At 45.1% G+C, this 15,818-nt stretch overlaps 2 protein-coding genes across 3 annotated transcripts in view; both read left to right on the forward strand.

The window, feature by feature from the left end:
• Positions 1-8,872, forward strand: LOC310771165 (anaphase-promoting complex subunit 7-like). Of its 2 annotated transcripts, none has more exons than XM_083663826.1 (6): positions 1-216; positions 4,631-4,817; positions 5,736-5,856; positions 6,315-6,426; positions 7,938-8,091; positions 8,733-8,872. In XM_083663826.1, the coding sequence occupies exons 4-6, from the start codon at positions 6,321-6,323 to the stop codon at positions 8,788-8,790; spliced, it is 318 nt and encodes a 105-aa protein (XP_083519952.1). In that variant the 5' UTR covers positions 1-216; positions 4,631-4,817; positions 5,736-5,856; positions 6,315-6,320; the 3' UTR covers positions 8,791-8,872. Both variants share the same exon structure in this region; 1 of them encodes a protein (XP_083519952.1).
• Positions 8,790-15,818, forward strand: part of LOC310771168 (CTD small phosphatase-like protein 2-A) — a gene marked incomplete at its 5' end in the record, with an annotated part of 23,961 nt that continues 16,932 nt past the window's right edge. Inside the window, 5 exons of the mRNA XM_083663828.1 lie at positions 8,790-8,858; positions 8,897-9,050; positions 11,132-11,258; positions 11,349-11,460; positions 15,567-15,656. Coding sequence (XP_083519954.1) covers positions 8,790-8,858; positions 8,897-9,050; positions 11,132-11,258; positions 11,349-11,460; positions 15,567-15,656 — 552 coding nt within the window. The remainder of the gene's footprint in view (positions 8,859-8,896; positions 9,051-11,131; positions 11,259-11,348; positions 11,461-15,566; positions 15,657-15,818) is intronic.

Genomic DNA, 15,818 nt, shown 5'->3' on the forward strand with positions numbered 1-15,818 from the left:
ACTGCTGTAGGTTTGAGCCATGGTTTGGGCATACCGTTGGGAAGGCTTGTGAATCTCCGAGCGAAGACGAGGCGGCAGGTCGGAACGACGGACCGGAGGCTCGTCGGCAGCATTGCATTTGCAAGTGAGATGAAACCTGTGTGGGTCCTCGCCGACGCCAAGCAATTCGTTGCTGTCAGAGAGGTGGAACTGGAACGTGGATTCCATGACAGTCAGGTAAGAGCTGAAGTTTCGTGTTGTCTGTCTTGGAGTGAAACTCAGAATGAGTTTGGTCTTGAGACGAGAGAAAGGATCTTGGTTTGGGGCGTATATATAGGTGGAGCGAATGATTGAATCCGGGCGGAGCAAGGGATTGCCTGATTGAATGATTGACTGAGTGGTTAGTTGTGGCATGGCCTTGTTCCCGAACTTTAGTTATAATGTTATTATAACTTCATAAGTAGTGAGAGTCGTTAATAATCCAACATACTTTACTTTACTTTATTGGTATTTAGCAGACGCCTTTATCCAAAGCGACTTACATCATGATCATATACAGCACACAATAACATGAATAGATCAAATAGAAAAACAGTAGTAAAAATATGAGAAGCCAATATAAAAGGGGAGATTAAAGGTGAGAACAGTTAAAGGAGCCATCATATAAGAAACAGAAAATTCAATTACAAACACATGGAAAGCAGGCAGAGGGAAGGGAGGGAATTCAGGAAGAGTCAATATAAAGTCTGAAGAGGTGAGTTTTAAGTTTCCTGCGGAAAATGGGGAGTGATGCAGCAGTCCTGATGTCCGGGGGAAGTTCATTCCACCATTTTGGGGCCAGGTAGGAGAAAAGTCTCGACCGAGAGCGGCTTCTGAGCCCACGTAGCAGGGGAGGGGCGAGACGTCCTGCACTAGTAGAGGGGCGGAGTGGGCGGTGAGAGGTTTGAAAAGTGACCATAGACTGTAAGTATGAGGGGGCTGTTTGGTGAACGGCCTTGAAAGCTAGTGCCAGAGTTTTGAATTTGATGTGTGCTAGGATGGGAAGTCAATGAAGCTCTCGGAAAAGGGGGGTGACATGGGAAAAGGGGGGTGACATGGGAAAAGGGGGGTGACATGGGAAAAGGGGGGTGACATGGGAAAATCTAGGTAAGTTGTAGACCAGACGGGCTGCTGTGTTCTGAATGAGCTGAAGAGGAAGTATTTCAGAGGCAGGGAGGCCTGCCAAAAGGACGTTGCAGTAGTCAATGCGTGACAGTACCAGTGCCTGTACGAGAATTTGTGTAGCTTCTCTGGTGAGAAATGGGCGGATCTTGCGAATATTGAAGAGGGAGAACCGGCAGGAGCGTGCTGTTGCGGCAATGTAGGCAGAGAAGGTGAGTTGGTGGTCAAGGATCACTCCCAGGTTTTTAGCTGTTTGAGATGGAGTTACGGTGTGGTTGTCAATGGATATGGAGAGGTCAGTCAGGGGGGATTCTTTGGCAGGGAGGAAGATGATCTCGGTTTTTCCAGGGTTGAGTTTGAGGTGGTGATCCGCCATCCAGACACCAACGTCTTTCAGGCAGGCAGAGATCCGTGACCCAATTGAAGTATCAGAGGGGGGGAAGGAAAGGTAAAGCTGTGTGTCGTCGGCATAGGATGACATGAGTGGCCTTTTACAAGTCGTTACTGTTACCGTAAATTCGGTTGAAACAGTAGGACTTTATGTCAATAAAATCACAACTGTGTAAGAATAACAGGTGAACCGTTACAAAAGTTGAAAATCGGTGCTGAAGAGCGGATGGTAGCAATTCAGAAAATGTCTTAATAATCCGTATTTACTTTTGCAGGTAACCTATAGCCTCGTCGAGGCTAGAGATAAGCCCACGTTAAAATTGCTAGATTTTTTAAATGGAGCGTCAGTCTCTCTCGATACACAACAGTGTTGCAACCATCGACATAAATAGGGTTGCAACGAGCACTGCACTCCAAGCACAGCACTCCGAGAGTGCGTTAGAACCTACTTGACGGGCAATTGACTTGATCAGCGAGCATTTTGAAAAGACGTCACCAATGTGCAAGGCCGTAACATTAACCTATAGCCTCGTCGAGGGCGAGGCTACAGATAATAACCAAGCCCACATTAAAATTACTAGATTTTTAAATGGAGCGCCAGTCTCTCGATACACAACACTCGAACGGGTTAGAACCTACTTGACGGGCAATTGACTTGATCAGCGAGCATTTTGAGTTTAAAACGGTTAATATGGTCACCAATGTGCAAGGCCGGGTGAAAGGAATCTGTGTCACGTTAACGTTACCTTCAAGCTGAATTATGTTAGGCAGTTTGGAACCAGACGTGCACAGTTAAACACAGAAGTAACTTTGTCATATTTTTCTACGGTGGAAAAGAACGTGCATTCTTACCTTGAAAGGGTAGGCGGTGTCGTCTCTGGGCGGTGTATCCTTCTAGTTCTTCGTTCACTGTAGTGTTCAATTGACGGAGCGAGTCCAGTGTGTCGACTGCTTGCGTCAAAAAAAGCTAGCACCTGAAAACTTTCCGCTAAAACTTTCAAATATATGCCGCATTCAAGCGCCGGGATTGGCCAGGCGCTCATGCTTATGGCAAATGGAGACGCTGCATAAAATAGGCCACGCCCATCGTTGCTGGGATGTTGCTGGGGGAAAACGCCATATTAATACGTCACACGACTGGAGCTGTAAGCTAGCTAGCGTTAGCTGTTTACAAGCCACAAACTTTTAGTAAACCCTCAGCGCGATTCAAAATGAATGTAATAGATCATGTACGGGACATGGCTGTGCTGGACTTCATTCCAATGTCCGGATCATGAGCAGTTTGTTACTGACGATGAGCAATAACAACCTGTGAGTAACGTTAGCTTAGCAGCGTTAGCGCGCTCCGTCTATTTGCTGAATAGTCATCTCTGTTGTATTTGCTCATATTTAGCGAGTGACAGCATAGTATCGTTAGCGTTAGTTGGTTATTATATAGCACATAACGTAGTAGGCCAGCCAGTTAGCCACCCATAATAACCTCAACATGAACGCAAACTACACAGTAGCCTACACAGGGTTTCAATGATGTCAGCTGCAAGCTAATTTAGCTTGAAGTTTTCTGCTCAAACGTGTCTAAACGTTATGGGATACGTTCTCTTCACATATTTTCTTCCACAATGTAAACGGTTTAGTATACTGTTGTATCAAGCTAACGTTATAGCTAACGCTATCTATAACGCTATCTAAGTTCCAGGGAATACTGCAAAGTCAAATGGCCATGGTAAAGTAGAGCAACGTATAGTGCCTGGTGTCCTTTAGGGTCCCCAGTAAAACATGAACATAGCGTTTAATTTCATTGTTGCCTCATTCATTAGAAGTTAGATTAGCACCATGAAAGAAAGGACTTTTCTGACCAGATGTTTTACTCTCCACTTACAGTGAGTGTAGACAGACAACAAAGATCTTCATAGACTGTCTGGGACTGGCTCATAGACTGTCTGTGGTCTAAAGTGGTTCGCTTTGACTGAAAGACACTCCTATGTTCCTCTAATATGCTCTACTCGTAACTGTGGGTATTTAACTTTTGCATTTAAAAACTGGGACATTGTTGACTAATTTTCCAGTCAGGAGAACACATGGGAAATGAGACAAATAGTAAAATGTTCTGGAAAAGCTTGTGTTGTCCTGGATGATTATTTCACCATGCCCATATTTTCCTTTAGCTGAGCATGTTCTACTAGGCTATCTATCAGAGCTCATCAAAACGGATAACATTGCCATCTGAAAGGGCTAAAGTATGTTCAGGATCTAAACGTTCAAATGGTAGTTCATAAACAAGAGTATTTTGAATAGGCTTCTCTCTGTTATGTTGTGGAAACACTGTGAACGCACCACAAAGTCACGTCACATGATAGCACATGCAGGTTAAATGGCATTACAACTGACCAAAACTCAGAATGATGTAAGTTGCATTATCCTTCAAATGTAAATATTAGGGACTGCTGGCTGGTGACTGTGGTAGTTTTTATTAGGTTTACCCAAGAACACATCCCATCTTAAAAGTCTAACTTCCATCGCTATGTACCTCTGCAGGTGTGTTTATTCTATGATAACTTTGTCATCATCTCTAAGCATGTAAGAGATTATTTTATTGCTAAGTTATATAGCCATAGACTGCACAATCTATTAAATCAGACATCCACAGAGAAGAACATCTTGTATCCCTCTCTGTCATACCAGCTAGATCATCACTGAAAAGGTCCTGGAATAAGTCCTGGAAAATGATTTCTAGAAAAGAGTGGGAACCCTGACAATGCTTCCTGTCCAAGCAGGGTGTCCACACACAACAATGTGCTATATCAACTATCCTGGATTGCTTGTTGCATCCCAGTGCTCTGGACCTTTATTTTGTATTTTTTATTGGGGGAAGGGGGGGGGGGGGAGGGCTAATTAAACATTTGTTCTTCTATCATTTCTTTATTCATTTTAGTTGTCAGTTGCACATGTTTCTATAACCACATTTTGCTATCTTGTTTATATCCCATGTTTAGGCTAATTGTGTTTTCTCCCTGCTGTAGTCTATTGCTGTTTGCTGCTGCCATGACACAGATACATTTTTCTGCATTCATTTATATTGTCTGGATCTCTTTGACTACAGAGAGCTGTTCTCGCCATCCCAGAAGTACCAACTGTTGGTTTACCACGCCGATGCCATCTTCCATGATAAGGAGTACCGCAATGCTGCCTGCAAATACAGCATGGCCCTGCAGCAGAAGAAGGTCCTCAGCAAAACATCTAAAGTTCGTACTTCTAATGTTGGGGGAGCGTCCAACATACAGGCACAGGTATGTCATGTAAAACCTATCAATCTGAAACTGTAATCAACCCATGCTACCATATGTTCTCTTTATTATTATTATTATTATTATTATTATTTATTATTATTATTATTTATTATTACTATTATTATTATTATTATTATTTATTTTTATTATTATAATTTCTATCTGGGTATCTGGGTAGTGTAGAGCTAAAAGCACTCTCCTACAACCACGGAGACCCAGGTTCAATAGAGGGTATGCACACCCACTGGAACACACCCCCTCAATCGGGAATGAGTGTCAAAATGAGTTCCTCCCTGAGCAGCAGGTGTCAGTTATCTAGGCTGATTACTGCATTCAAGCTCAGTCTTGCTGTTACTCAGTGGGTGTGACCCCACAGTGACTTCTGCCACTGTGACATCACATGCATACCCTCTATTTGCGGCACTGGTACTTCCAGCTTGGTCGGACGTTCCAACAGACACAATTGGCCGTGTCTGCAGGTGGGAGGCCGGTGGGGTATCAGTCTTGGTCGCTGCACTAGTGCCTCCTCTGGTCGATCGTGGCGCCTGTTTGGGGTGGAGGAGAATTGGGGGGAATAGCGTGATCCACCCACGTGCTACGTCCTGCCGGTGAAACCCCTCCCTGTCAGCTGACAATAAGCGTCTGGCTAGTACTGCACATGTATCGGAGGAAGCATGTGCTAGTCTACAACGCTCCCCAGATCGGCAGAGGGGGTGGAGCAACGACCAAGACAGCAAGGGGAATGGGCCAAGTGCAATTGGGGAGAAAATTCAGAAAAAAATAAGAATGTTCCTGAGTGCCTAATGTGCACAACTACAAAAAATATAATATGCAGTAGTATTTATTCTCCATTGCTATTGTCTTTGTGGTCTACAGTGCCTTGCAACTTTGAAGCTCACCTGTATTGTTGTCTTTCAGAGTTTGCCCTCAGAGATTGAAGTGAAATACAAGATAGCTGGAGTGCTACACCATCCTGAAACTGGACAAAGATGCTATTGCAGTGCTTGATGGGATTCCTTCCAGACAGAGAACTCCAAAGGTACAGTAGGCTGCCTAACCTACCTTGATCTTCATTCACTGTGTGCCTTCTATCTATCTATATATCGAATGAAGTATGTGGGTTCTGTCTGGTTCAAGTTCTGTGTTCGGCCACAGCTATGCTGTTTTACGTGCGATCTGGCTGAAACCTTCAGGGTGTGTAAAGGGTGTTTAATTAGGTTAATTAGCTAATGATGTGATGTCATCAGTGATTATGTCAAAAGTGGTGTCATAAGGGCGCACACACACACGCATTGTGACAAGACTGATCAGCAGGCCCAAACAGAATCGGCAGAGTTCTGCGTGCACAGATTCCGTCTGGGCCCTAGTACTGATCAGTGAAGAATTGAGAATATAATGATCACAATATTGAGCAAAATAATTGGGCTGATCATCTTTGACATAATCCACCTTCCAGTTTTCATAGAGATTTGAGATGATTTCTCCCCCTTGCCTCAGATCAACATGATGCTAGCCAACCTGTACAGGAAGGCTGGTCAGGAACGCTCTGCGGTGACCAGCTACAAAGAGGTCCTGAGGCAGTGTCCCCTCGCCCTGGACGCCATCATCGGTATGCATGTCCACAGAGACGCCTCCCTCCTGCTTTGGCTTGCTTACTGCTTACAGCACTTCCTTGCTGAAGTCAGATATCTTAAGTTGATCTTCTCTCTCTATACCAGCCATTCACAACCAGTGGGCCACGAAGGTTTTGCAAGTGGGCTGCCAAATCATTTCCAAAACATTTTAATCTTTTGTCTTTAATTTTTCTCATACTTATTATTAGTATGAGAATGCATTTCTCCATTGTTGAATGATGCCGCAATTTAATTTGTAGTCAATTATTTAATTAATGATTTGTTAATTAGCCTATTGCAGACAGCCCCTCACTTTTAGTTTCTGCTTTCTGTGTGCTGCTGATGGACAACTATTTTTATTGTTAAAATAAAAAGTGCTGTGAGAACACATTTTGGCCTCCGTACTGTTTACGGTCAGATGGGGCCAAAAAAAAAACACATTCTCCCTCCCCCTGATTTCCCCCATTTTCTCCCAAATTATGTTTGACAAATTTTCCCCCTGCTGCCCCTGTTGCTGCGCCACCCTCTGCCGATCTGGGGAGAGCCGTAGACTAGCACCATGCTTCCTCCGAACACATGCGCAGTTGCCAGCCGCTTCTTTTCACCTGACAGCGGGGAGCTTCACCGGCAGGACGTAGCACGTGGGAGGATCACGCTATTCCCACCAGTTCCCTTCCACCCCGACCAGGCGCCCTGACCGACCAGAGGAGGCGCTAGTGCAGCGACCAGGACACACACCCCGAATCCGGCTTTCCATCCCACAGACACCAGCCAATAGTGCCTGTATGGACGCCCGACCAAGTCGGAGGTAACACGGGGGTGCGAACCTGCGACCCTCCTGTTGGTAGGCGGCCACAAACATTTCTGAGATTTTCAAGTGGGCCTTGACGCAGAAAAGGTTGGGAACCGCTGATCTATACCGTTTAGGGCCAGTGATACTCAATTTGCGGCCCGCGGGCCACATGGCGCCGGCGCCCCCTGTGTGGCCCGCGATGGAATTGTGCAATTCTTTTTTTCAATATCTTTCAATAATCTATGATTTAGCTGCTAAATTGTCAAATTGCCTGCTCGCTATACCCAGGCACTTATGTATGTACTTAACCTAACTAACTTAACCTAACTAACTATCCAGTGTGCACAAGATTGTCAGACTAAACTCCGGCTGACACCCCAAAAACCTACAATCCGCTACAGAAAAATGTATATATAGTTTGTTTATTAACTGGCCCCTGGCCTTCTATCATTTCACGAAAGTGGCCCCCGGGCAAAGCAAGTTGAGTATCCCTGCTTTAGGCTCTTGGCTAGGCTCACCCACACACACCCACACACACACACCCACCCACACACCCACACACACACACACACACACACACACACACACACACACGCTCTGGCCCTCTGTCTTGGAGTTTGTATTGTACCTGCTCTGTCTCTTGTGTTTCTATGTTTTGTCTCTTTTGTGCTTCAGCAGATAGTGGAAAGCTCTCTCTCATCTTGTTTCCTCTAGGCCTCCTCTCTCTGTCAGTGAAGGGAGCTGAGGTGGCGTCTATGACTATGGATGTGATTCAGAGTATCCCCAGCCTGGACTGGCTCTCTGTCTGGATCAAAGCGTATGCCTTCATACATTCAGGGGACAACCACAGAGCTATCAACACCATTTGGTGAGCCCAGTAGTTCTCCTTTCTGCTCTGCAGAGGGATGGCTTGTAAAAGTACCATTTAATGCACACATGGGCAAACTAAGGCCCGCGGGCCGGACTCAAAGAAAAACAAAACGACCACCAAAAACTCAATAAAAGGCAGAATTATGTTAATAAATCTTATCTGCTCCAGCCATTGGATTTGTATCCCTATTGTATCAGGAGATTAGCAAGAATAATCACAACGGGAGAGAGGGTTAAAAATAGGGAGACTCCCGTGAAAATCAGGAGTGTTGGCAGGTATGATCTCCAATGTGTGGTCCTTCACTTACTTGATGTAAGTCAGGATGGCCCTCAGGAACTAAATGTTGCCCACCTCTGATCTATCCAGTGATATTTATTATTTTATTTAACCTTTATTTATACAGGTGAATCACCTTGAGACCTAGATCTCATTTTCAAGTGCGACCTGTTCAAGCAGCATCTATGAGCTAGTTAGCAGCGTCAAGATGTCTCTGCATCAATCATATTAAACGCCAGACAAAATCTTCAAAACAGATCAAGGTGTGGAAAAAGAACAGTATGGCATTTTGTCATAGAAGATGTGTAGGAACCCTGATAACAGTACACTTACACTCTTCTCCATGCTGCCTCTCCACCCAGGTGTTGCTGGCCCAGTCCTGTGCCTCCCTCCCCTACTCCTCCCACGTCATGGAGCTGATGGTGCCTGTGGTGCTGGAGGAAGAGGCCACGTCGCAGGAGCCCATCCCCGACCCGCTGCTGCCCAACGTGGCCAAGTTCATCACAAGTTCCCCCTCTTCCTCCAGACCATCGTCCACTGTGCAAGGAAGACGGAGGATGCCCTGTGGAATCACCTGTTTGCTGCCGTGGGGAACCCCAAGGACCTGTTCAAGGAGTGTCTCATGGCTCTGGATCTTCTGGACACAGCAGCCTCGTATCTGATCATACTGCAGCCTGCAGGTACTGATTGGTTGCTGTGGTGGTCAGACAGACACAGTTCCACTCTAACACACTATGTGCTGTCCTATTCACCTTATGTTCAGACCTTACAGTGGGCCAAATTCTTCCGGGTCCTTTTAACACTTCCGGCGGTCACGGCGCAAAATAAGAGAGTTGTTTTTGGAGCGGACAGTGCAGGGGTAAAATAAAAAACGTAGCCTACTACTTTGAGCCAGTACACGGCAAGCAATCGAGTATCCACTGTTAGCCAGGTCAGATAACGTTATCGTCGACAATGACGAGCACTTTCTTGTAAAACATACCTGGACTCCAACAAAGAAAGCTTCAGATAGTTTTCTCTCCTCCGAGTTGCGCTCGAGCCACTAACGTCAATAAGACCCGCAGACATTAACGTAATTCCCTGGAATTCGAGACTTAACGAGCCAGTTACATGGCGTTGCATTCTTAGACATTGCCGCTTGCTTTTATTTGGTATGTTACATACAATTGGCTAAATTATTAGTTAATTCAGAGTTAGATGATATTGGAGAAGCCAGCCATTTTATTTTATTTTAAGCTGGAAGTTTTGATACGGCCACACAACCGGGTAAAATGGGCGTGGCTACATAAGGTGAATACTGCTTCTCTTTCTACATGGTTGAGTGTTGATATGGATGCATTTTAGATTTTATTTGCAGATATTTGATATGTAGTGATAATAAAAAAATGCAGATATGTGTGTACATGTAGGGCTGGGCAATATATCGATATTATATCGATATTGCGATATGAAACTAGGTATCGTGATATGGCATAGGTGTTGTCTTTCCCTTGTTTTGAAGGCTGCATTACTGTAAAATGATGTAGTTTTCTGAACTTCGCAGAATGTTCTATTATTTGCCTTTACCCACTTAGTCATTATCTCCACATTACTGATGATTATCAAAAATCTCATTGTGTAAATATTTTGTGAAAGCACCAAGTTAGAAGTTACCTAGCCTGGTAAACCAGCCGGTCATGTGAACTCCCATTTCATTAAATCCTACCAGACCGTCTGTCCTTAAGCATTCACGCGGTGTTTAGGGGTGTCTAAAATAATCAATTATAAGATGCATCGCGATGCGGATGTACACGATTCTGCATCGATTCACAAATGTCAAAAATCGATTATTAAAAAAAAATATATATATATATATTTTTTTTTATAATCGAATAAAATATAATGGAAGTACATGCATTTGTTTATTTTAATTATGGATCATAATACAATGCATTTCCAATTTAAAAGTAGCCACACAGTGAGAAAAAAGAAAGTGAGAAAAAATAAATCATGTATTGGGGGAAAAAAAGTGATGCATCGATTTTAAGATGCATCGAGATGCAATCGAATCGTAGCCCTCTGAATCGAATCGTGAGGCCAGTGAAGATTCACAGCCCTAGTTTGCAGTGGGCGGAAGTTGGGGTGGGGGGTGAGGGGTGTACTTGCCTTGAGAGACAACTCCTTCAGCCAATCAGCATTGGGTCCAGTCAAACCCAAATCCACTTGGGAGAACGTCAAAAAACATATTTTCCGCTGAGAAACCCCGCTGTTGCATACTCCTGTACTTGTTTAATTGTTATTATTGAGTCTGTTTCTGCCATATCTATAAAGTAAGAACTAAACCAAACCCTCGCTGTGTGGTTTTGGTGTTTTGCGGAAAAAGTGTCTCTCCTCTTGACTTTGACCAGCTAGTAGTGTGGCTCTCATGGAAAAAATAGTGAGAATCACTGTGTACGCAGTCTTTCAAATAGATGTTGTAGGGAACTGGGAAGCTCTGAATGGCTGGAATCAACTTCTACATTTTGCACTGAATCAAATCAGTAGGAAAACAACAAAGCGTAGGAACCTGATTGCAAAAACCTCAGCAGGTGATCGACTTTTCTCAGCCGCCAAGCTTGAATTTGAATTTGCTGTTTAAGAAGCTGTTGGGAAGCCGGGACAAACCTGCACATTGTCTGCAGAGTTTCCCCGGCCACTCAGCTCTGTAGGAATTGAATGAACTCGTTGGTGGTGGTGGTGGTGAGTGCTGGGTGCTGATGGAGGGTCTGGTTCCTCTCTGCAGATGTGAAGAGTCCAGGGCAGAAGGACGTGCTGATGGGTGATGAGATTGATGAGGAGCCGTGTGTGTTTGGCTTCAGCTGCTCCACGGACCTGCTGGGGCTGGATGGAGAGGATGACGTCTTCAGCCCGTAAGTCTGCCTGCCTGCATGTCTCAGTGTCTCTGGCCTGTCAGTGGATCCCTTTGTTCTTTACCTTAACAGTGTTGTTTTGTTTTACAGCTTTACCTTCATCAAGAACATCCCGTCCCTCTCCCAGCAGGCCAAACCCAGTGCCAGACATATTCCCCCCAAAACCAGGAGCGCACCCAAGGCCACGCTGGTGTTGGGCCTGGTGAGTTCAGTCCTGCTGCTTCAGATACTTTATCATCCTCAGAAAGGAGATGGGGCTCTGTCTGTCTGTTTCTTACACACACACACACACACACACACACACACACACACACACACACACACACACACACACACACACACACACACACACACACACAAGAGACAGACAGGCACACACATGCACACATAAACAAGAGACAGACACACACACTGATGACATCACTGATGATCACTGGCGCCGGAACAAGGGGGACATGGGGACATTTTGTCCCCCTTAAAATTTGGTCCCCCTAAAATTTTTTTTTTTTTTTTTTTTTTTTTTTTTTTTTTTTTTTTTTTTTTTTTTTTTTTTTATCTGAGGGGGCAACTGCCCCTGACGCTTAGAGCCCACTTTACACTGTTTACACAGCCTGTGATGCTTGTTAAAGCCGTGATCATTGTGGGATTATTACACCTGAGACAGACAGACCCAGGGATCAAGTTACAGAGAGCCCACTTTACACTGTTTACACAGCCTGTGACACTTGTTAAAGCCATGATCATTGTGGGATTATTACACCTGAGAGACAGACAGACCTGGACTCTGTACTGCACTCACTGTCATTGGCTGCTGCTATAATCGTATACGGTTATTGTTATTTTATTTTTGTTTTGAGATGACAAGTTTTGCACTGTGTTTCGAAGTGATAATAATAATAATAATAATAAGTTCAGTGTTTCTGCCTGTGTTGCTGTCTGTTGTAGTGTAATTATAAAATTACCTAAAGGGAGAGCAGGTCACCAAGTGAGTGAGAAAAGGAAAAATACTGAATAATTACATTACTACAGTATAATCCTAATGTTAATTTAAAATGAGATATTCATCTAAATATGGCTAAAAATCATCCAAGCGTCCATAAAAACGTCAATTTTTCGTCGGCGCCCTAATGGGCGCCGAAAAAAAAAAAAAAAAAAAAAAAAAAAAATTGATTTTTTTTTTTTTTTTTTTTGTGTCCCCCTTATTGCAAACTCGTTCCGGCGCCACTGCTGATGATGAGAGAGGGGGAGCTCTCGACAAGTGAAAACAAAGTATTTTCTAACAAGCGTACCAGTCGATGGATTTCTGCCATTTGCAATTGCAACTAACGGCACAGTTGAGAAGTGTTCACACATTCAAGCCTCTCTTTTTCATTGTCTGTGAGCTTCTGCTAATTTTCATTATAAAAATTCTCAGTGTTGTAACAGTAATTATTAACCTTGGGTGGGTATACTGTGTACTTGCCTTGACAGACAACTCCTTCAGCCAATCAGCGGTGGATCCAGTCAAACCCAAATCCACTCGGGAGAACGACAAAAACACATTTTCCGCTGAGAAACTCCGCTGTTGCAAACTCCTGTTCTTGTTATTGAGTCTATTTATGCAATAACTGCACTTTATGGCTGCTTAAACTCGACAAACATTAACATTACTCCTCGAGACGATCAGGCAAGGAGGCGGCCATTATTGTTTTGTTAGTGCAGTGCTAGTGGCGTTCCTGATTGGCCAACTTGTGCAGTCGCTGATTGGCTCTTCCACTTTGCAGTTTCTGCTTGAGGCCAGATGGTCCCGCAGAACCAAATGAAATGTGAGTTCCTGTGACCGCGGCTGGTTTACCAGGCTACGTACATCATTACAGTACAGAAAGCCATCTTGGTTTCCTACTATAAGGTAGTCTCTCCCCAGACTCAAACATACGTTGAATCGCTGCGCTCCACATACTACATAAATGAGTCTGTGCCACTTCACAGCCACTGCTGGTTTTTAAGGCGGGTTGAAATTAAATTAGTGACGGGTCGTAGCACCGATGAGAGAGATCCTGATTGGAGAGGACTGAATCCATTACTGGCATATGACTGGCCAAGTGAACGGTTCCCTCCCATAACCACTGCCAGCCCTCTGAGGGAAAGTGTCCCAGACCCAGAGAGAGCTCTGCAGCATGCAGTAACGTAGTGTATCAGACCCAGAGAGAGCTCTGCAGCATGCAGTAACGTAGTGTATCAGACCCAGAGAGAGCTCTGCAGCATGCAGTAACGTAGTGTATCAGACCCAGAGAGAGATCTGCAGCATGCAGTAACGTAGTGTATCAGACCCAGAGAGAGCTCTGCAGCATGCAGTAACGTAGTGTATCAGACCCAGAGAGAGATCTGCAGCATGCAGTAACATAGTGTATCAGACCCAGAGAGAGCTCTGCAGCATGCAGTAATGTAGTGTATCAGACCCAGAGAGAGCTCTGCAGCATGCAGTAATGTAGTGTATCAGACCCAGACAGAGATCTGCAGCATGCAGTAACATAGTGTATCAGACCCAGAGAGAGCTCTGCAGCATGCAGTAACGTAGTGTATCAGACCCAGAGAGAGATCTGCAGCATGCAGTAACGTAGTGTATCAGACCCAGAGAGAGCTCTGCAGCATGCAGTAACGTAGTGTATCAGACCCAGAGAGAGATCTGCAGCATGCAGTAACGTAGTGTATCAGACCCAGAGAGAGCTCTGCAGCATGCAGTAACGTAGTGTATCAGACCCAGAGAGAGATCTGCAGCATGCAGTAACGTAGTGTATCAGACCCAGAGAGAGATCTGCAGCATGCAGTAACGTAGTGTATCAGACCCAGAGAGAGCTCTGCAGCATGCAGTAACGTAGTGTATCAGACCCAGAGAGAGCTCTGCAGCATGCAGTAACGTAGTGTATCAGACCCAGAGAGAGCTCTGCAGCATGCAGTAACATAGTGTATCAGACCCAGAGAGAGCTCTGCAGCATGCAGTAACGTAGTGTATCAGACCCAGAGAGAGCTCTGCAGCATGCAGTAACGTAGTGTATCAGACCCAGAGAGAGCTCTGCAGCATGCAGTAACGTAGTGTATCAGACCCAGAGAGAGATCTGCAGCATGCAGTAACGTAGTGTATCAGACCCAGAGAGAGCTCTGCAGCATGCAGTAACGTAGTGTATCAGACCCAGAGAGAGATCTGCAGCATGCAGTAACGTAGTGTATCAGACCCAGAGAGAGATCTGCAGCATGCAGTAACGTAGTGTATCAGACCCAGAGAGAGCTCTGCAGCATGCAGTAACGTAGTGTATCAGACCCAGAGAGAGATCTGCAGCATGCAGTAACGTAGTGTATCAGACCCAGAGAGAGATCTGCAGCATGCAGTAACGTAGTGTATCAGACCCAGAGAGAGCTCTGCAGCATGCAGTAACGTAGTGTATCAGACCCAGAGAGAGCTCTGCAGCATGCAGTAACATAGTGTCCCAGACCCAGAGAGAGCTCTGCAGCATGCAGTAACGTAGTGTATCAGACCCAGAGAGAGCTCTGCAGCATGCAGTAACGTAGTGTATCAGACCCAGAGAGAGCTCTGCAGCATGCAGTAACGTAGTGTATCAGACCCAGAGAGAGATCTGCAGCATGCAGTAACGTAGTGTATCAGACCCAGAGAGAGCTCTGCAGCATGCAGTAACGTAGTGTATCAGACCCAGAGAGAGATCTGCAGCATGCAGTAACGTAGTGTATCAGACCCAGAGAGAGCTCTGCAGCATGCAGTAACGTAGTGTATCAGACCCAGAGAGAGATCTGCAGCATGCAGTAACGTAGTGTATCAGACCCAGAGAGAGATCTGCAGCATGCAGTAACGTAGTGTATCAGACCCAGAGAGAGCTCTGCAGCATGCAGTAACGTAGTGTATCAGACCCAGAGAGAGATCTGCAGCATGCAGTAACGTAGTGTATCAGACCCAGAGAGAGCTCTGCAGCATGCAGTAACGTAGTGTATCAGACCCAGAGAGAGCTCTGCAGCATGCAGTAACGTAGTGTATCAGACCCAGAGAGAGATCTGCAGCATGCAGTAACGTAGTGTATCAGACCCAGAGAGAGATCTGCAGCATGCAGTAACGTAGTGTATCAGACCCAGAGAGAGATCTGCAGCATGCAGTAACGTAGTGTATCAGACCCAGAGAGAGATCTGCAGCATGCAGTAACGTAGTGTATCAGACCCAGAGAGAGATCTGCAGCATGCAGTAACATAGTGTATCAGCATAAGAACTCTCATGGGTCTGGCATTGAGACTAACTATAAGGTGACTCTGTCTCTGTGCCTGCAGGATGAAACCCTGATGTTCAGCTCGCTGAACGTGATCGAGGAGGCGGAGCACTCCTTCCACACCACCTTCCACCACCACCACCAGTACAAGGTGAGGCTGTGGCACATCAACAGTGTGCCTCTTTGATGTTTCCTCCTATCACAAGCAGTGTTGGGGGTAACTCATTACGAAAGTAACATATTACATGTAATATATTACTTTTAGCAGTAACTCAGTAATATAACTTATTACTTATAGGATTTCAGTAATATT

Source organism: Poromitra crassiceps (genome assembly GCF_964638095.1).
Source record: "Poromitra crassiceps genome assembly, contig: HAP1_SCAFFOLD_385, whole genome shotgun sequence".
NCBI classification, from domain to species: Eukaryota; Metazoa; Chordata; class Actinopteri; order Beryciformes; family Melamphaidae; genus Poromitra; species Poromitra crassiceps.